Source organism: Columba livia, chromosome 20 (genome assembly GCF_036013475.1).
Source record: "Columba livia isolate bColLiv1 breed racing homer chromosome 20, bColLiv1.pat.W.v2, whole genome shotgun sequence".
NCBI classification, from domain to species: Eukaryota; Metazoa; Chordata; class Aves; order Columbiformes; family Columbidae; genus Columba; species Columba livia.
In genome coordinates this window covers 9,194,419-9,216,571 of record NC_088621.1, presented here as the reverse complement: position 1 = coordinate 9,216,571, position 22,153 = coordinate 9,194,419, and the positions used below count along the sequence as shown (strand labels likewise).

The window sequence follows — 22,153 nt, the reverse complement described above, 5'->3', positions numbered from 1 at the left end:
TCTGAGCAGCCGGGCTTGGACTGCAGGGAGAAAGGGAAAAAGGGGAAAATTCAAGGAACCGGATGGTCTCCCCTTCTCCAACACCAAACGGTTTTGCCAGGGGAACCATAACCCAATTCCCATTCTATCTCAGCACACGCAATGATGGACAGTCCTCAGAAAGTCTGATGCGAGGAGACAAGCCAGCACCATGCCACGTCTTTTCTGTTTAATTCCACATTTCATTGTGTTTACGGTTTTCAGGGCTCTCTCTGAGCAAGTGGCCCGTCCGTCCCGCCTGTGTGTGCGGCCGGCCCCGCGCTTCGGGGGGACACCGGTGCCCCCGGGCAGCTCCTTCCACACCGAGAACACGGGCAGGTTATGCTTCGCCTTGGAGCTGAACGTCAGGAAACCCCCTCTCCTCCTGCCCCTCATTCATAAATTTAATAAAATAACAATAATAATTATTATTATAATTAAAACAAAGGCTTATTGGAGCTGTTTCTGCTCAACTTTCCACAGTCTCTTTTCATGTCACTCTCTGGAATCAGATTTTTCAAGAAATACTGTGAGAAAAAAAGAATAATAATAATTATAATAATAATAATAATTATAATAATAAAAAGCATCTGGAACCAGCTCAGAAGATTTCTAATGCTTTTCAGCTTGACTGACTTGGAGTGCATTGACCACACCGTTTATATTTTCTTCAGGTACCTGCAAGAAAACAAAACAAGAAAGGTCATGCTCTAGCAAGAGCCAGGGAGGGGTGACAAGGGAAGGAGAGGCAGGACATGATGCTACAACAGCCCCAAGGAGCCAGGGGCTTTGCTGCTGGACAACTGAACTCTGCTGAGAAAGGACTCAGCCTACAAGAGACACCCTCTGGTTCAACATCAGGCCGGGCTGGTGTCTGTGTGCTGGGGGCTGGTGGGGAGGCAACAGCTTTGGGGTTTTCCTTTCCTGCTCCTGGTCAAGAGAGGTTCTCCTGCCCCTCTGCTCTGCCCTGTTGAGACCACACCTGGAATATTGTGTCCAGTTGTGGCCCCTCAATTCCAGCAGGACAGGGAACTGCTGGAGAGAGTCCAGCGCAGCCACCAAGATGCTGAAGGGAGTGGAGCATCTCCCGTGTGAGGAAAGGCTGAGGGAGCTGGGGCTCTGGAGCTGGACAAGAGGAGCCTGAGGGGGAACTCATTCCTGGGGATCAATATGGAAAGGGGGAGTGTCAGGAGGATGGAGCCAGGCTCTTCTCGGTGACAACCAGTGACAGGACAAGGGGCAATGGGTGCAAACTGGAACACAGGAGGTTCCACGTAAATTTGAGAAGAAACTTGTTCCTGATGAGGGTGCCAGAGCCTGGCCCAGGCTGCCCAGGGAGGTTGTGGAGTCTCCTTCTGTGCAGACATTCCAACCCGCCTGGACACCTTCCTGTGTAACCTCATCTGGGTGTTCCTGCTCCATGGGGGGATTGCACTGGATGAGCTTGCCAGGGCCCTTCCAACCCCTGACATTCTGGGATTCCTCTTCCTCCCCCCCTCCTTTTTTTGGTAAAGCATTTGTACAGAGGAGCTCGCTCACACAAAGTGCCTGTGCCTAATGGCTGTCCAGGGCATCCTAAAGGTTTGGGACCCATAAGTGTGGGTGGGGAGACCATGTTGGGTGACAGGGGGGACGTCCATTGAAAGAAGAAGAGAACTGCCAATGTGCTTGTAGTGGGGAGTCCCGGGTGGCGTGGTGAGGCACCTGAGCTTTCTTATCCAGTCTTGGGATGAGAATTAACCACAGAAGTCCACATACAGAATCATTAGGAGGTGTCTTACTGCAAGAAAAAGCAGAAGATGCGAAAGATCTCAAGAGTGACTGTTGTCGGTAGCAAAGAGTATCACAAGTTAAAGTTACATCAGACAGACAAGAGGTGTCTGACCGTTCCATAAACCCGAATCTGACACTCAGGGGACAGCTGACAGCTCGTGGAAAGGGGACTAAGGGAAAAATAAGTGATCTGTGAGCTGCTGCAAGAAGCCGAAATAATTCACGTTAAGTAAGTTGAAGAAGGGGCCATCCCGTCTGTGAGGTGTCTGAGTCCTTGGCCACGAGCACAATACCTGGATTCACTGGACACCCTCCAGAGCTCAGACAGTGGAAATACAACTGAACTGTGATTTTCTGCAAGGCTTTTAACAAAACTGAGGAAAAAAGCCAATGAGAAATAACAAGAAAAATGTTCAGTTTTCCAATGGGAAGATGGAATAGGAGCAGCTAACTCTGATGATGTGTGAACAGAAGTCAGCTGGGGAAGGAAGAAAATCATCTTAAAACAACCACACAGCAAATCCTTCTGGGTTAGGAGGAAAACCCCAGCAAACCTCCACTGTAGGAAACAGACCTTGGAGACAGGACTCTCCAGTGCCTCTCCTCCATCATTTTCCAGGTATGCTGAACTTTGCAGTGGGAGAGGCTGTATGACTGTTTCTCCAGAAGATAATGAGAAAGGACATAGGAATCAATTTTGCAAAACCCATTTTCTTAAGCAGCCTCAGCAGATGGTCAGTGGGTCTGTCCACACGCTTTGTCAGTGCGGAACAGGAGCAGGAGGAGGCAGAACCGATTCTGGCCCATGAGACCTGCACGGACCCAGCTCCTCATGAAACACAACGGGCTGAACCTGCATTCACTGCAGACGCTCGACTCCCCTAACATCAAGGGAATGGTCTCAACCACACCACTAATGTTTGGCGTGGATTTTCTCCAGGACAGATGTGCAGTTTTGATTTGTAGGACACATCCTAGCTTGCCACCAGCGGAGAAGTCCTACCCCTCTGTGTCGTATAGAAAAGATCTCTATCCCAGGGCAGCTGGGGCAACGTGTTCAGATCAAAGCATCTACCAGGAAGGGAAAAGTAAAGCTCCAAACTACGTCCCAGACACAGTTTCAGCCTCATGAGATGCAAAATGCTGGTGAAGATGAGCAAGACACCTCCAAGCACAGGACAGGGGGAGCAGAGCACCTGGAAAAGGGAACGGGACTCTTCTCCCTTGCTCTCTCTAGAGGGAGCTGGAAACCACAGCTCTCTCCCTTGTGTCACCCAGGGGACCCAGCAGAGACCTGGAGGTTCCCATCTCAGCGTTGTCTCCAAAAGAGATTTCTTCTCAAGCGCAAATCCTGATTTTCAGGGCAAACTTCTACAGCTACAGCATTGCGGGAAGACCTGAGTGTTAATACGCAGGTCAAATGAAAACTCAAGCAACAAAAACCACCCTAAAATGCACAGGAGAAAAAAGATCAGGTGAAAAAGGACAACCAGGTTTACGAAGTGCTCTAAGTTGTTGACAAGTACTGAAGAACTGTAAATAATGAAAGGAAGGATGTGGAGAAAGGATTCAAGATGCACTTTGACCTCGGTAAGTGTCACTAGAAGTCAAGATAGCAAAATTAAGGAAAACATGTAAAAATCTAGAGGTTTAGGCCAGTAAAACTGACCTTGAGCCAGCAAGCAGCCAGTCCAGGCACCGCTCCCGGAGCCAAGTCAAGCAGAGGAGGGCTTGAAATGCACCCACATCCAACACATTTTGGTGGAAGGGTTTGACAGGTAAAATAGCACCGTTCAGGGAAAAAGGTTTTTAAAACCATAAGAAAAGAAAACAGTGAGTAGCGAGGAAAATGCTGAAATACATACAGCCCAAACCCTGCCCTGGCCGCTGCTTGGGGGGACCTGGCGGGCTCAGGTGAGGCAGGATGAGACGCTTCGCAAAGGAGGAGCTGCCTGCAGAGTCATCACAATTGTACGGCACAAGCTGTAAGTGAAACCTCTATTTTAAGCGACAGGGCTGAGCTCTCCAGATATTGCTTGACAACTAGGAGCACTCTGCGCAGAAAGCATGCACCTGGGGCCACAACGGCAGGTAGGAATGTGAGGCAAAGCTAACAGTATTGATTTTAAAATGGTGTTTTATTAGCTTATCTTATCAGCACAGTTAATATTCAAGAAAATAAGACAAACTTATATAACACTTTGACCTCTGCTATCTGGAATAATATTTACTTTTACTCTTTACACACATGACCTATAGGCTGCAAATGGTTCACACCAACTGTGAAAAATCAAAGTAATTAGCTGAAGCAAAAATCCGCCTTGAACTCATTGGAGCTTTTACAGGTCAAATGTAGGGCCTGAGCGGTGAATTTACAGTGGTGAAAGGAGAAGTATAAAGCAATAGAGGGCACATTTAAGAAAAAAACAACAAAAAGATGAAAGCAGCTGAGTTTTGTTAGCACCCAAGCTGCTGACTCCTGCCCTCAGTGCCTGGGGAACAAGGTTCCGAGTCAAACGCCATCCTGTTTGTGGCTACAGACACGGTAATTCTCCCTTTTCAGGGAAATCCGTGATTTTTGAGCGTGTCCTATACAGCCAAAGGAAGAGCAGAGGTAGGCCTAGAAGGTAAAGTATCCAGCAGTACTAAAGAGAAGAGAACCCTGCGTACATGGCAAGACCCTCGTGCTGGTGACGCGCACTCAATGAGAACAAACACACAACATCCTTCTCTGCTTCAAAATCACGTTCCCTCGCTGTCCTGATGATTATTTCTATTTTATCTAAGCGTACACTATGAGGATGATGCAGGGACAGCAGGACCCACAGACAGGTCCCAAAACCCAAAGGTTAGTGCCATGCAGGTAGCAGGAGATGAAGGCAGGGGTCTGCTATTAGGAGAGTCTCCAAAAGGTTCCCCCCAACACAGGCACCCTCCTGAGAGGCTGGAGCCTCCAACGACGTTTGCAAGAAAACGGGGAGGGCTTGTTGCTGTTTCTAATAAAAGATAGTGACACAGTGGATGAGGCTGCTCAGGGAGGTTGTGAAGTTTCCATTGCTGCAGGTCTTTAAGGACAGAGACCTGCCCTTTGCAAGAATGAGACTCCAAAATGCAGCTTTGCCTTGGGGTAGGGGCTGGGCTTGGGTCAGGAGCTTCTGACCCAGGGCAGTGACAGGCAGGAGGCTGGAGAGACGTGCCTGCTGGGCTGTGTCAGAGCAAAGGCAACTCCAACACGCTCTGCAGATGGGGAATGATGTTCTCATCGCGAGTTTTCTCTCAGGGAAAAGATCACCCCTGTTTCAAAGACGGTGTGTTGATACTCACCAACGCGTGATCAAACTTAAAAGTACTGATGTAGTAGGCTGGGATGTCGGCTGCAGCCAAAGGCTCAGAAATCTGAGCAACAATTCCACATTCATCTGTGGGAGAGGTAAAAAAATCAATCATTGTCTGAATGACACCTGTCAATCTCACAGAAGTCCTGGGTCTCGCCAGCTCTGTGCCTATACAGCGAGGAGTTTGTCTTCACAAACTCCAATCAGAATGGATCTCTGTACTAAAATGTGTTCTGTCTCACAGAATCGGGGTCTTTGGGCCACCATGATATATTGCACATTTGGTTTTATTGCCTTCTTTTTGTTATAGAGAAATATAAATCCCCCCAAGGCACAAAACATTAGAACTGGAACGATTTCCAGAGATCCAAAGAAAGGCAATTAATGATGTTCAGGAAGGAAGCACCAACACCAGTCTCATAAGCCCTTAACCTCCATTTTTCTCTTTAGTTGTTTCCCTCTTGCTACTTTTGGTTGTCTGGTGTAGAAGTTGCAATTAAATATAAAAATTGGCCAAACATTTTTCAGACATGTTCTTGAATCCCACGTTTTGTAACTGTTTCAGAGACCACGGGAAGGAGTCCAGTATTTTCTGAAGATCAGGCCTTTGTTGCAGTATTCAAATCGGCGTCCTTAAAATCACAGGGGACATAAAAATAACAAGAACACCTCTGCAGACGTGAAGCATTTGCTCTGTAGGTCCAATATTCTTTTGAAGAGAGAAATGTTTGCAGTGCTGGATGTGAAACAGGACTATGAACAGGACTCCCACTTGGACCGCTATAAATCTGTCCCAAATCTACTCAAGCCACAGTGTTGCCCAAGGACTGCACAGTGCTTTCGGACCACACATTTCAATCATCTACAATGCATTCCCATGCCATCTTTTTCTCCATTTCTTCTTTTTAAAGAGAGACCCAGCCGTAGCTACCCCCAAAGTCCAGCAGATGAATGCCAGGATGGAGCTCTCAGGTCACACAGCACTTTCAATAGTACACTTAGAAGCCTGACTTATTAGGGAGGAGTAAGACAACTCCTCTTGGAAAATCTCAGCTTGTGAAGTCATATTAAGCTCTTAAAAAGCTCCAGCCTCCGATGGATTCTTCCATCATCCTTGAAGGCCCTGAGGCACCTGGCTACCTGCGCACCGACTGATCCCCCAAATGTTTACCTACCGAAGCCAAGAGGCTGCCCGCCGATCCGCACCATCTTCCAGAGCTCACCAGATGCACTTGTAAACAACAAATTATTAGGAAATCTGTAAAAAAAAACAAAACAAAACAAAAGGAACACCAAACGTGGCAATTAAAGCACAGCAGTGTGTCAGATTCTGCCTGCAGGGATGCTGCTGTTCCTGTATCCCTGCGCTGCTTGAAGCCAACAATAGCAGCAGCAGCAGCTCAGTGAAACTGAGAAAACTCAAATCAAACAGGACAGATGCACCTGCCTGGCCTTCCAGATGTCTGATGGAAAATCGGCATCTGATGCTGGAAGCGCACACAGGCACCCAGAGAGGAAGGGAAAATGGTTTCTAAAAACCAGGCTGTGCCTCAGCTTTACAAATCTCAAGACCATTAATCTGCAGGTGTGATTTGAGCTGCATTTCTAAACATCTAGGGACAGAATATGTTTCCATACCTACTCTCCTAGGCATGTGAGAGGTGACCCCTGTTTTTGTGTCCCTGCATCATCAGTGCTTTTTCCCTTACTGTCCCTGGAATCCCTGCAGAGACCCCTGTTTCTTAGCAGGGGAAAGAAGAACAGTGACCAAAGGACTTGCCCAAGGTCAAGCAGGCAGAAAGGGAACTGGCCACCGGGACTCCCCAAGCACCTGGCGCTGCTCCAGCCCTCCAGCCTCCCTCGAAGGCAGACAGGTCTTACTACAATTAAGGTCGAAGCAACTTTCAAGAGGGCAATTAACAGTTTGCAATCAAAACCAAACGCTGCACAGTGTCTCAAAACTAAATCTATGCCCTGCATCTCAGCACAGCATCCTGTCTGGCCTGCAGACCTCAGAGATCTCTGTGATGCGAAGCTGCCGAGCACACACACACACACACACAGGCTGCTGCTTGCTCCCTGGCTGACTTTCTCCGTGCCAGACAAACGAGCCATGGGCTCCCGCTGCACAGGGATGACTCAGAACATCATCATCACAACCAGAGTCCGCACCAAGCCCAGCCATGTGTAAAAGCAAAGGGGGAGAACAGCATCGCTGACCTCCCCACCCTACTTTTGGCCTTTAACAGCAAAACTTCAACCACATATGCAATATTTTTTTTGTTGTTTTTTTCTCTTAAAATACAACTAATCAACAAGAAAAGAAAAACATCTAAATTGCTTTGATCCAGTGTCCCTTTTTCAAAAGTGAGATAGCCCTACATTACATTGGCTTGTGATTTCACTGAGGGCTTGGACAGACAAGCCCAAATTCAGGAGCTGGAACTCACATGCCAGACTGCACTCGGAAATGTGAACAAGGTTTACAGGCACATGGCACCCATGCAATGAGGCTCCCAAGAATTAACATGTAGGAGCTTAAGCTGCTTCCTGCCCCCTTTGAGAACATCTTGGGTGCTTTTTTGGGGCCCGAGAGACCTTAAGACCAAAGCTCACCTCTGCTGTGTCTGGACATCCATGACCAAGGAGATGTAACCCTCAATGAGAGAAAAGGAGAAAAAGCGAATATGTCCTGAGTCTTCGCTGCCCACCACCGAGTCTTTTACTCTGATGAAACAGAAGAGAACAGCGTTAACCGTGGCTAGAAGAGCAAAGGAAGGCTCTTAAAGCAGATACAGCCACTGAAAGCAGAAATGTTCATACGCTAACTTAGGGAAGTGACCCTGAGTCCTGTCATATTATACTGCTTTTCCTTTTTTGATTTTGCAGGGAATAAAATGCCATTCCCCACAACTGACAAAACTCTCCCAGGCCTGCCCTAAGGTCCTCTGGCAGGAGGACCAGGAGCTGCAGACACCCCGGACAGCAGCACATCTGTGCATCCTCCGGTCCTACATGGATATCCAGCACATTGACTGCATTGCTACTCTTAGCTTCAGCCTGAAAAGGCTCAGCTTTCCAAAGCCAATGGATATCTTTGGGCACCTTCAATCTCCTAATTTGCTTCCCCCTGTCATGACAATCCTCTTGAGCTTTTGAAACCTCGCTAAGTGCAGGGCACCAGAGCAGCCCAAGGCCACAGCAGATCCCTGGGCATCCTGGAGCGGCAACATGAATTTGTGCCTCCAGACAGCAGCCACATCTCGCCTGGGAGCCCATCTCCCTGCCAGGACCTACCCATTGGAGTAAAACATGACATCCATGAGGAGTGTAGCAACAGCGGGAAGGGTATCTGGATCCAGGCTGGTGACGCAGAACATGTTACTTGGACTGGAAAGGGGATGAATGACGGGCCTCTGAACTGAAAGAGACACACATAGACACACACAAATATGACGCCACGTCTGCAGCAGGTTCACATCCCACCAGACATGTTACCCACACAGCAGTCGCAGAGAAAACTGATGGTGTTTGTAAGGAAGTTCCTCACTGCTGAAGCGCTGCTGGCTCTCAGACAGGGACCGAGGGCCTGGGGACAACCTGCTCTTGTGGGTTGTGATATCACCCCGTGCACCCTGCCCTGCACGGGGCACAGGCCAGCTCTCTGCTCACAGGGGCTTTCAGGCCATCGGGTGCATCCACACGGGACAAGGGGCAAACCCGAGGAGCTGCCAACACAAACTGAAAAGTCCAAATAAATTCAGGCTTCCACCATTTAAAAGGCAGGGCTGCGGAAGGCATTTCTCGGGCTGTGGTTGTTGGCAGTACACCCTCTTTCCGCTCCTTTCTGGAAGCCATAATATCTACAAAAAGTAAAAACCAGCTGACATGGAGCAGCTTGGCAAACATGCTTGCAGCCAGAGGCTGGTATGTGGGCTTGCAACTACCAACCACAGCAACACAGTGAACTGCATACCTGTGCATAATCAATGTGTGGGCCCTTCCCTCATGCTTTTTGTATAAGGCTCATTTTCTTAAACAAGATTATCTATAGCTATCAAGTGACGAGGCTGAGTGGCACTTTTTAATAACTGATCCCTGATTTGTTTGGTTATGGGCATAAAATTACACACAGGTGTGTAGGTAAACATGTGTATTTAAGTAGTTCCTCTTCCTGATTGTGCTCTTTGCTTGATGCTTATTCCTCTGAACTATAAGCATCCTAACGTTCTATACAGCCCTGGGCTGACAGTGGCCTTGATCCTGACAGGTACTGAAGTGTGAAATTTGAACAACAGTATTCTCTGTGCATCAATCACTGCGACACTTGAGCTTTTATATAAGTCATTTTCCTTTGAATAGTTGAAAGATGGAAGTATGGGCTACAGACTGTGATTTTTGCAACTGAAATTAACTGTATTTTAACCTCTGTCTCCTCTGGAAATATGAAACTAGCATTAAAAGGCTGAAATTCAGCAAAGCTCATCAGCGTTGCTCAGAAAGTTAAGCACCTACTCAAATCCTTGGTTGAACTGGGATAGACTCAGGCACGTGTTAAGATAATTTATTACCTTACAACAACATTAACATTCACCAAAACATTGAAGGAAGGTAGGAGGCAGATTTTTGACCCCATATGTCACGGAGACCAACTCCCTGGCAAGCTGAGCCCACGCTGGTCCTTACCCAGTTTTGGTTTGACAAATCCATTCGTTATCCCGAGGTCATCAGCAGCCACCGTCTCCCCATTCACTACCCGGAGGATGGTGAACTCAGCAGCCAGCGTGTGCATCACGAAGGGCAGGTCCCGCTCACGTACCTGAGGGTGACGACAGGATTAGCTCGTGATGGTGTGCACCACTGCAGCGGAGGTTACGGGCTCTCAGGGCACAGAAAAGCAGACGCATCGCTCCTGCTGGAGCCAGCTGGTGTGTGAGGATAATTACCATCCGCATGTGTGTCTAGAGAAGCACAGTTGGTGACACCACTGCAAATATCAGTAGGATTAAGCACCACAGTGCTTTTAAGATCATGGATAGAGTGTGGAGACTTCTAACAAGGAGATATTTCACCTCTTTTCCAGTATTCCTTCAAGAACTCAGCACTGCCTGTTCTTCAGCCTCTGTTCCTAAGAAAATAAAGCTTATGTGTTCGTGCCCTGTGTGAGTGCACACACATGCATGTCAGACAGAAAGACAGTCTGACTGTCCGTCCCTGAAACATCTCTGGAGCCTCTTGGTCGTCACCAGCCCACCCGACAACAGACACTATGTTCCTCTAACTCTCAGAAAACCTAAGTCCGAGGGAAGGCAGGAAATGCTGCCAGTGCCTCCATTAAGGGACAGACTGCAGTGTGGGCTCAGCACTCTCATTAGACACCAGATAACCCCACCAACAACTGCCTCATCCCAGGGAAAAGCTCCTGAGATGTCAGAGAGCCTCACTACGAGGCACAGAGCTCTGGGGAAAGCAGACTTTGGTACTTCTGCTGCTACTCAACCTGCTCCCAGAAATGTCATTAAAACTGCCCAAGTGAACTTTCATATGGTGGCAGATAACTCTGCCTGGCTCTCTCGAGTCCTCTTACCAGGATGAAGTCCGTCTGATAGGTGGAGAGCATGAACACAGAGATGTTTTGGTCAGCTAGGGGTGCTATGACTGACTTGGCAATTTTGGTCACTCCGATGGGCTGGGAGCCAGAGAAGCCACCTCCACCAGACACCACGTTGAGGGCAAGCCATGTCGCATCAGCCACGCTCAAGTTTTCTGAGGAAGGGAGCTCTGCAAAGAGACAGAGAGGAGGACAGTGGTTGTTTTAGAGGCAGGGAAAGCCGGGTCCACCATCTGGTCCGTACGTGTTTAGCGTAGACCTCAGTGCAAGGAATGAGATGAGCCCACTTATCCAGCCAACCTCCTGGGCCTCCCACACTGCTTCACAGGTCAGCACTGTGCCGCTCTATAGATATACTGATCGCCTCAACTTCCACTGCAGGATTCATATAGATTTTCAAGGACAACACAAAGAATCACACGAGCTTCAGCCATTCACATGAACACTGGTGACCAGCACTGCTGACTTCCCCAAGTGGAAAGAGCCTGAACTCTTTGACTTAACTTGCACCTCCTCTATGACACAATTTCTCCAAGTATTTCACTTGAGCTTTTCTGGTCTCTCTTGTTTCATCCTTCATGTTCTAAACCCAAACGTTGTTCTCCTGGATCTGTGATGGAGGTTGACAGAGCAGCCTGGGCACAAGCCCAAGAGATGCAAAGCAGGTCCCCGCTCTTCGTCTGTTGTCATTAAGTAGTTAAAAATCTGCAGGTAAACCATTTCATACAAATCATTAACTGTTTTAAAGAAACCTTAATGTATCAACAGCCCGTGAAACCAGACATGGACTCTGGAATTAAGGTATAAACTTCTCTAAGATTCTCTGGACTTTGGATTTTGGTTTGGCAAATTACAGAAACAAACAGTTTGGATCCAGACTTACAAATACATAATCCCAGTTAAATCTACTTGCCACAAGGAACCTGACCTCAGATGCAGATCCAGCCAGCTGACACACAGCAGAGGTCCCAGTGGAAACCCACACACTTTGTTTGGAGGTTAAATGCAGCCCAGCAGCCCCAAAACAGAAATCCCAGTATCACTGCTCTTGCAGTCAGCCCTGGCACCATGAACAAGCTGGTTCGTGTCTCCATCCCCACATTTCCTACTCTATCCACCCACTCCTGGCTCCTCCATCCAGTATCCTTCCCTTCTCCTGCAGCGAGGCCTTTGGGAGCTGTTTCTGAACAGATCCAGACACCATGTAATAAATTCATAACCTCACCCCCCTGGCTCCCCAGGCACCACTGCTGTGAGACAACAACAGCGTTGAAAACCCAAAATGAACTGAATAACAAATACTGTTCGTTTTGCTCTCCTCAATAACCTCAATTGTGTGTGGCATGAAAATAACCCTGAGCAAACACACTGCAAACAGTGGGGACACTGAGGGTTCTGCTCCTGCATTTTGATGTTTAGCTTTGTAGGCCAATGTTTCTTTTTTACTGAATAATCAGAGCTTGCATGGAATGAAAACTAGACACCAGGGAGAGCAGGTAAGTTTGCGCATTAATCAACAGCATGTTACCTCAGAGAGACCAGTGCAAATTGCTTGCACAAAATTATTGCAGCAAAATACCATTTTCTGATCAGACGGCCCTTTGCATCAGAAAAGCACCCCCAAAACAACTGCATCACCTGGCACGGAGACGCTAGGGCTCAAAACAACTGCTGCTGATCTAATAAGCAGCTGACATATTTTTTTCCTTTACCCCCACCTCTACTCCTTGCCTGTGAAATAAATAAGAAGGAAAGGAAAAAAAAGTGTTCTTTCTTTGGAGATGTATTTGCTCCTGGCAGGACGGAGCGGGCAGGCACAGGCAAGGCCACCTGCACGTCATCAGTATTTACACTTCCATTTCCCACATCCCAAAGCCATTAGAGCAGCCAGGCAACTAAATCACAGAAAGGTCAAGTGACACTTTTCCTCTCCGCAAACTCGTCCCCAAAGGCTCTGGCAGCACAGCTGTGCAAGACACAGCTCCGTGTGCTCCGGGGACCAACCGTCCCACCCGCAGCGGCCGCGTCCCAGATGTGCCCACGTCCGCTAACGACTCGAGATCACAACTCATTTCCCTCTCTATAAGCAGAGTAGATGATATTCCTGCTTTGTACGGGTGACGTGGGGCTGGTTGCAGTTCATTAAATACCAGTTTAAATGCAATTTTGGGTCAGGGATACGCTGGAAGATGCAGTATTTCACGGTGGACAGAGGAATTATCACATTTCACCCTGGCAGCAGCGATGCTAGAGGAGCTGCCCTGAGGAGACCTCGTCAACCTCTTCCTCACGGGGCAGGAGGGCTGATTTGCTGGTTGCATTTGTAATTACTGCCAAGTGTTGATCCTGTTCGGTTTTACGTGTTTAACAGACCCTATGAAGTGTGACAGGGGTCATCGCATTTGCTTAAGTAACCTGCCTCTCATAATTCAATTAACTTTGCAAAAAATGTATATAAAGTGGCTGAAATACCTATTTTGGTACACTGTTTCCACTAGGCAGCCAGATGGAAAAGTACAGCTCGAATTCTAACGAAACAAACCCAGGCTAGAGGCTCAACAAATTCAGCTAAATAGCATCAAATAAGCCACGTGGGAAGGTGCTTTGCCCAGGAAGCTGTTAAATGCAGTAGACCCAAGGAGGGCTGAGAACACCAGACGTTAATGCAGACTCAGTGAGGCAGAATAAAGTAATAAATAAAGAGCAAAATGAGGAATTGCCCATGTTTCAATACCAACCCAGCACCTTGAGCACTTCCCCCAGAGCTCTTGCTGCCCCACAGCCCCGGCACTGCAGCCTCCCCTGTCCTCACACTGTGATCTCAGCATGGAAATCTCCCTGGTGGGCTCTCGAGATCCTCTTGCACCTGGTTTATCTGAGAGCAGGTCCCTCCTACTTCTGGGGACATCCACCTCTGGCTGAGAAGGACCTCTAAGAGGTCAGAAACTCAGGCTTTGCTTCTGATAGCCATGGTCTTTGTTTTGAATTTGCATTGGTGTGAAGCCTTTTGATCTTTCGTGGGTTTGCTATGTAACACTTCGCAGACCTGCTGCCAGGAGAAGTCACCCAGGAGCAGCTCAGCTGTCGCAGGTCCATGGTCATCATTGCTGTCCATCATCACAACCATCATTGTTGTCCATCATCAAAACCATAATCACAACCATCACTGCTGCCCATAATCACAACCGTCACTGCTGTCCATCATCACAACCATCATTGCTGTCTATCATCACAACCATCACTGCTGCCCACCATCACAACCATCATTTGCTGTCCATCATCACAACCATGACCAGCAAGTGGAGGTGGGTCACGGACTTCAGTTGTCATTTCATCATCTGGTAGCTGCCACGGAACCCACCAACCTACGCAAGATGTGACCATCCTGATAGCCCAAGCACAGCACTCATCTCATGTATGATTTTGCCTGGCAGTGCAACACCAAGGACCAACTGCTGGTGGGCTCCAATAGCCTGTGGCACAACTCCCCCTTGGCACAGCGGTTTCTCTCACCCAAAATTCTCCACCCCGCATGAAATCTGCAGTGCCACCAGTCGGACAGACGCTGCGCGGGACACAGCTCCTCCAAGGGAGATATTAAACAAAAGCCAATCCCTGCTCAAAACAAACCAAATAAACGTGTCGAATAAGGTTTAAGGCAGGGATGTCAAACTCATTTTCACCGGGGGCCACATCAGCCTTGTGGTTGCCTTCAAAGGGGCGAATGTAATTTGAGGACTGTATAAGTCCTAAATGGTTCACTTCCCACTGTATAAGTCCTAAAATTACATTTGGCCCTTTGGAGGCAACCACAACTGATGTGGCCCTGGGGGAAAATGAGTTTGACACCCCTGGCTTAGGGCAGGAGTTGAACTGCTTATTCACACCATGGGTGATTTCAAAGGCCAGAGGTCTGTCCGGAGCCTCACTGGCCCATTTGGCAGGTACAGTGGAAGCAAAGCAGGTTCCATGGCACACGTCATCCTGGGGCACGAGGTGGTGAGTATCATATCGGCCATAATTGGCTCCTGAGCTCAAATAATCAATACCATTTCCAGCGAGGACAACAAACGTTGGCTGAAACCCAAGTAGGTATTGAATTGCTGCCGCTGGAGCTCTACGAAATTCTGTGAGCACTGCGAGCTGGTGCTCCATGGAGAACTCTCAAAACACCTTTGGAAGATGCTGGCCAGATGATGAGCTTCCAGCTCAGGGGTCTTCGCAGGCACCCAAGGTGGTCACAGAAAGCAGGGAAGGAAAATCTCCTGGTTTAGAGCCCTGACCAAAGAGTCAGCCCAACCATGTGGGTCTGCACAACGGGGGGAAAACAGCAACATTTTTCTGCCTCCTGCACTGTTTGCCGTGGACCTTGTTACAACTTCACATACTCACTTCAGGACACCTATCAGCTCTCAAGTGAAACTGTAGATATCAGATGGATTTATTGTAGTGCTTGGAGAGAAATGAAGGCACTGAGCTGGTTTGCTTCTTTGGTGGGGATGCTGGATCATCTCCTAAGCACTCATCTTTACTCAGCACACAAACTTGCATTATAGTGGAGTACTGTGGGTGATGTGCGGCTCCTTGATTTGTTCTGGATGCGCCAACTGCTTATTCAATTAATCATTATAGGACTTACGTTTGTAGCCATGGCTAACTCCAAATGTTGAAAAATAATGAAATATAAAAATACTGAGGATTTTTTTGACCAGCCTTCTGACTTTAGATCAGCCTCCTGGCTTTAGATCCCTTATGCTGTACTCATTTCACCTTTTATTGCCTCTCTCTGCAAAAATGACAGCTAGACTCTGGCTTGTACTAAAAAGATAGAGAAAAGGGTGCCTGCAATAGCAGGACTCCAATGGTCAGGCATTAAAAATAAAAGCGCTGCCAACTGCAAAATTCATGATAAATTGGGAGAGCTGTCGCCCATGCCTCCATGTGGCAGCACAGTTTATGTATATCTATTTTTAATAGGATTTTTATGTTTATTAAAGGGTTCTCTTCACACTGCCCAGTGGAAGCTTTTGATTGCTCTGCAGTTTTAAAATCCCATCTTATAACAAAGTGAGGGATTATCTCAGGTCGCTAAGCCTGATCCAAAGTCTGGGCATCTTTCTGACTTCTCTGTCGGCTTTATCATGCAGAGAAGGGGCTGGAGGCCACGGGGGCTGCAACCGGGTGCTGCCCAAACAGCATCCGATGGCCACACGTCAAGGGGCCCACGAGGAGCCAGGATGGCCAAGGCCAGTCTCCCGCACCCATCCGTGTGGCTTCCCGCACATCTAATAAAGCGCATGTGTTTGAACTGGATGTCTCCACCCATAAAACATTTTAGGGATCTTTTATTCTTGAGGGCACCATGGAAATGGGCCACATGAGTTCAGAATGTTTGGTGGAGGGGAGAGCGAGAGGAGGATAACCACCTGAGCCTCACCGCTTTTGCAAAATTAGGCTAGGTGAACATTCCTTTAATGTCTGGAAATGGAGCAATCTGTTTGTCTCACTGACACAAAGCCACACGAAAGGGGTAAAGCACAGTAAAGCTGTCATTTATCGGTTTCTACAGTGTGCTAAAATCTAGAAAGAGCTCCGAAGCTGGTCCAGTGCCCAGTGTTGTGTGTCCCGTGAGGTTTATTCCTGAAGGATTCTCGCTTTGCTCTGCCCCACGGACAAGACGAAACTTCCCCCAGAGGGACCCCAGCAGGGCAGCAAAACCAGCCTGGGGATGTTACAATGCAAATCATAACCTTTCAGAGATGCAAATATCCTTTATTTTTACCTCAAAACACATACACTGCCAGCTGCACACTTAATAACAGGGAACAAAGCCTTTTGCTGCCCCACAGGTGGTTTGTGGCGTGGGGTGCCAGGAAGAAATGCCTCGGTGTGGGTTGGATTCGAGTGCCACAGAGCGCTCCCACACCGGGGACTGAGCTCAGCACAACAGCCGGGTGAGCTGGAAGCACATCTCTCGGCTTCCCGTTGGGAAACATGACAATTGGGACCAAAAAGTTAATGCTTCTGTGAACGAGAAAAGGAGGAAAATCCCACAGCTCTGAGCTCCCTAGCGCCGCTTTGGGGGTTTTTGCTGTTAATGGTAATGGTTTGTTCGGCTGCCACGCTGTTCAGAGGGCAATGTCGAGGTGACGGGCACAGCCAATGTCCCTGTGAGCAAGAGTCATGACATGAGGGCAGCAACGACTCCGTCATCGTGTCTCTGCCCCGCAGCGCCTGCTCTGAGCCACACGTCTCATTCAGCGGCACATTTTGAAGCACCGGTAGCTCCTAATGTTCATTAGATACCAAGCTCTACCAGCACACGGGACAGCAGGTATCTTCAGGATCACAGCGGAATGTTAAACTTCCAATTTCTGCCTGTTTTATTGATCTGTGTGCATCCCAGATTAGTTCCTGATGGGGTGGCCGGGCACCTCTGCAGGGCTGGATCCACAGCCAGGGAACCTCGCCATCTCTAACCACGTGCTTCTGTGTTTTTGACATTTCCTCCTCACAGAGCATGCAAAACTGAGTTTTTAAATCCAAACTGCCTCAAACAGGGAAGCTGTGAAACCTGTCATCTCATTTTCCTATTTAGGTATTATCCCACTCACAAAACTGTCAAAAGAACATTGTTAGGTTCATAAACTCAAACACTCTGCAGTGAGTAAACAACAGCTTGACATTTTATATATTTTAATCTCGATGTTTCTGTGCCTCAGTTTCCTCTCTATAAAGCGGGTACAAAAAACACCCTTTCTTCTAAATCTTGCTCTCAAGGAACAGCTGACCTGTTTAGCTGGGGTTTATACACATCTCACAATTGAAGCACTTCACAGTTAATGCAAAAATCAGCACAAGGCGGACAAGCAGCATGGAAAATTTCTGCCCAAAGAGGGAGTTTGGCAAAGATTTAAGTGTCTGAAAACAGGGTGAGTATGGAAGGAACAGGGAAGTTTTGCTCTGGCCTCTCTGAGCATCTTTCCTTCGTCATTGAGGAAGGAAGCTGTTGGTGCTAGAGCAACTCTGGAGATGTTAAGGTAGGTTGGAAAGGCAAAGGTCTCTTAGTTTTCATTATCAAGATCATAGAAGACACACAGAAAGACAGAAGGAAAGAAAGAAAAAGAAAACAAGAAGCGCTTCAAGGAAAAACACGCACCCGGAGTCTGCTGAAGTCTCGTTCCTTGAGCGCCTGCACAGCACCTGTATGGACCAATGCTCCCCAAAGCACGTCCAGCATTGCAGCCAAATCCCTTCATTTCTCACATGAAATTCATCTCATACTGGTCCTTGTCTGCTGTTACAGATTTTCTTCCAACTACAGATTAGCTAAATCTAAAATGCTATTTATGGGTTTACATCAGAATGGGCGAACATACCCAGTACAATTTTCTTGTGTTTTTCTGACAATTCAATTCATACTCTACCCGGTGTAATGACCAGTTTGAATTTCACAGTACTCATGTGAATAGGACAAATTACATGAACAGGGAATTACACACAGTGACCCCAGGTCCCACGTCCATCTGAGAGAAGTACTGTCAGAAGCAAGGGAGTTCTCCACACCCTTTACTGGAGGGAAATTATAAACACATTCATCCCACATATATTTTACAACAATTGGGAGACTCAAAAACCTGCTTCCAAGAGCACCGAGGTCACTCAGGGTGCTTCTTCAGGCCCCTTTCTCAAAGAGAGAGAAACAGCTCCTAACCAGAGCCATCGAGTGATTTATTTAATACTGAATATTTCCAGCCACCTCAGGAGCTACCAGAGGGACTGAGTCAGCTTGGCCACCTCCACCAAAGCTTCACTGGCCCCATAAACAGCTTGCAGGAGCACTTGAGTATTCCGAATTTGAAAATAAGTACTTACTTTCTCCAAGCAGCCCCATCCACTATCCCATGCAATGCAACCACTTCTGTAAGTGCTACAACTGAGCAGCTCTCTAGCAAGGCCTTTATAAGATACGAAGTTTGCAGGGAAGGGATGGTATAACGCAGCACAGCTTCTCGACTGTTATAGATCTGCCCACATGTCTGCGCAATCAGGAAAGCCATTCTGACAGCGCTGGAGAGGTCGTGCTCAAAGACGGAGTAGTCGGTCTATTTTTACCATTTACGGTACAGTTCCAAAATGACATTCTAGGTACAATGTCCATGCCCCGGGATGATGGAGGAGCCCAGTTTGTCGCTGCTTCTCTTGGCCTCCCCGGGAACATGAGCATCCCCTTCTCAGCAGATGCCAAAGGGATCCTCACCTCTGCTGACACAGACACAGCCTACGTGGGTTTTGAGGAATGAGTTGAGGGGTGGCACCTTCCTGGAAAGTTTTTAGCTGGTCTGTTAAAAGCAGCAGAAGTAATTGCAGAGCTCGGGAAGGAGTACGTGCTAATTAAAATTATTCTTTCTGCTCAGCATGTCCTCAACTGCATTTGTACAGAGCAGAGATGACGCCATGTGGCTGACTGATCTATTTACACCTCTGGAGTCCCCTGCTCATCCCCAGCTCTGTTTCCCAATTAAGGGTGCAGACAGAAACCTGGGCTGGTTCCAGCCATCAAACACGCCTGGCACAGCGCTGGGACTGAAGAGACAAGCCAGTGACTTCTACTCAACACAAGCAGTTTGGGATCTCTCTGCTCCTGAAAACAGGCAAGCAGAGGAACCTGAAAAGCCCATTCCCAGGGAAGAGCTCAAATAAAGTGAATACTGTTGCTGGAGCCTGATGTGAACGCAAAAAGCCAGCAGAAGCCAGGTTAAAACTGTCTGCTGCTTTTTCTGACTTTAAGAAGCAGAGGCAAGAAAGATGCTGTGCTCAGAAATGCACCCGTTCCTGCACAGCCTCTGGGTGTCTGTCCTGGGCATGTTATTGTATATAATATACGTGCTCCTGGACACGTATATTATAGCATATGCCAGCTCCATCCCAGCACTGGCAGAGCTGGAACGCTCCACAGCCCAGCAATGCTCCACATCTGTGAGCCCATGTACCCCCACCATAACGGAGGTACCTTTAGATTCGCAAAAGACGCCTCCTGCACCTGTGAGAAACACAGCTGAGAGCTTACGAATGATGTGATTCAAAGATAATCACGGCACTGCAGATGGGAAAAAGAAAGCTTCTAGAAGATCTGCCCTTGCTGAGGATTTCAGTCCCCTCGGGGCTTTTGCTGGTTTCCCAGCTGGTCCTGGTCACTGGAACACCAGTGGCTGCAAGAGCGATTTTAACCCTTTGCTCTTTCCTTGCAGGGATGGGGCTGTGTCACACAGAATCCCAGAATGTCAGGGGTTGAAGGGACCTGGAAAGCTCACCCAGTGCAATCCCCCCATGGAGCAGGAACACCCAGATGAGGTTACACAGGAAGGTGTCCAGGCAGGTTGGAATGTCTGCACAGAAGGAGACTCCACAACCTCCCTGGGCAGCCTGGGCCAGGCTCTGCCACCCTCACTGAGAAGAAGGTTCTTCTCATATTTAAGTGGAACCTTTTGTGTTCCAGTTTGCACCCATTGCCCCTTGTCCTGTCACTGGTTGTCACCGAGAAGAGCCTGGCTCCATCCTCCTGACACTCCCCCTTTCCATATTGATCCCCAGGAATGAGTCCCCCCTCAGTCTCCTCTTGTCCAGCTCCAGAGCCCCAGCTCCCTCAGCCTTTCCTCACACGGGAGATGCTCCACTCCCTTCAGCATCTTGGTGGCTGCGCTGGACTCTCTCCAGCAGTTCCCTGTCCTGCTGGAACTGAGGGGCCACAACTGGACACAAGATTCCAGGTGTGGTCTCCCCAGGGCAGAGCAGAGGGGCAGGAGAACCTCTCTGACCTACTGACCACCCCCTTCTAACCCACCCCAGGTCTCTGCTGGCACGGGCTCCATTTCTGCTTGTGCTCAGCACACAGATGGAGAAAGCACAGCCAGAATTCCAGAGCAGCTGACCTCTGAGGTGGGGAAGCAGCAGCGTAGGGGATCAAGCTCTCCCGCAGCATTCTGCCTTGCTGATTTTGACCTAACCAATCCAGATGTTGACAGCTGCCCTTCCAAGCTGCAGATGTGGGTCCATTCCTCCCTGCAGCAGAGCTGCCTTCCAGCAGAACACAGCTCACCTGTGCAACAGCTCTCCTGGGTTTGGTGACTATCCAAATTGCCACTGAACAGCAAATATTTGCACAAGTTCATGGCAGCTGTTTTGTGGAAGAAAGGAGCGACGATATTTAGAAGACGAATACAGTACGCTGCAGGTAAGAAGGTTTTTGTAATTGAAAATATGTGCCAAGGTGCTGGGGGGCCCACATAATGCTAGCTTTCATCAATATTCAGAAAAAGGAGTGAAATACGTTCCTTCTTATTCCCACTGCTTGTTTATCTTTTAAATATGGGGGAATTAGAGTACATCTCAACTACATGTTGGAAAACATGAAACTGTTTGCTGATTTCCCACAGCATTTTAGCACTGGTGTTTCCTGGAGCAGACAGTTCTCCAGATGAATACTCCTCAGGCTTCATCAACATCTCTCTTTTTTCCAGATCTTTTTTTGCTCCTTGCCCAGCTGGCTGCTGGCTTACGGGTAAGCAGAGCTGCGGGCTGTTTCCCAGGTACCCCATCCCTGTCAGACAGGGATGCTGGGGCAGTGACAATGGTTGCAGCATTGCAGATGGATGCTGTGAGTCCTCCACAGTGGCCTGGCCCCAGCAGACACGGTTCACCTGCCACTGACTTGTGAAGTGACATTGAGCACACCACATCCTCTCCCTTACCTGTGTTTCCCTTCTACATTAAGTATTCGGTTGCTAAAGTTCTTCTCTCTCTTCTCTACTGGGCCCTTGTGGCCAGGAAGTCAATGGTACCTGGGGTGGGTTAGAAGGGGGTGGTCAGTAGGTCAGAGAGGTTCTCCTGCCCCTCTGCTCTGCCCTGGGGAGACCACATCTGGAATATTGTGTCCAGTTGTGGCCCCTCAGTTCCAGCAGGACAGGGAACTGCTGGAGAGAGTCCAGCGCAGCCACCAAGATGCTGAAGGGAGTGGAGCATCTCCCGTGTGAGGAAAGGCTGAGGGAGCTGGGGCTCTGGAGCTGGACAAGAGGAGACTGAGGGGGGATTCATTCATGGGGATCAATATGGAAAGGGGGAGTGTCAGGAGGATGGAGCCAGGCTCTTCTCGGTGACAACCAATGGTAGGACAAGGGGCAGTGGGTGCAAACTGGAACACAGGAGGTTCCACTTAAATTTGAGAAGAAACTTGTTCCTGGTGAGGGTGGCAGAGCCTGGCCCAGGCTGCCCAGGGAGGTTGTGGAGTCTCCTTCTGTGCAGACATTCCAACCCGCCTGGACACCTTCCTGTGTAACCTCATCTGGGTGTTCCTGCTCCATGGGGGATTGCACTGGATCAGCTTTCCAGATCCCTTCCAACCCTTGACATTCTGGGA

At 48.5% G+C, this 22,153-nt stretch overlaps 1 protein-coding gene across 4 annotated transcripts in view; it reads right to left on the bottom strand.

The window, feature by feature from the left end:
• Positions 1–480: 480 nt before the first annotated feature.
• The window catches only part of CASTOR2 (cytosolic arginine sensor for mTORC1 subunit 2), a 115,701-nt gene continuing 94,028 nt past the window's right edge, over positions 481–22,153 (bottom strand). For 2 of the 4 annotated variants that reach the window (XM_065037173.1, XM_065037175.1), the window contains 7 exons: positions 10,714–10,907; positions 9,813–9,945; positions 8,424–8,547; positions 7,743–7,853; positions 6,302–6,384; positions 5,116–5,210; positions 481–696 (listed from right to left, as the gene is read on the bottom strand). In XM_065037173.1, coding sequence (XP_064893245.1) covers positions 631–696; positions 5,116–5,210; positions 6,302–6,384; positions 7,743–7,853; positions 8,424–8,547; positions 9,813–9,945; positions 10,714–10,907 — 806 coding nt within the window. In that variant the 3' untranslated portion in view covers positions 481–630. Of the gene's footprint in view, positions 697–1,777; positions 1,799–5,115; positions 5,211–6,301; positions 6,385–7,742; positions 7,854–8,423; positions 8,548–9,812; positions 9,946–10,713; positions 10,908–18,612; positions 18,647–22,153 lie in introns of those variants that run through there. The other 2 variants (XM_065037176.1, XM_065037174.1) reach the window with 2 other exon arrangements.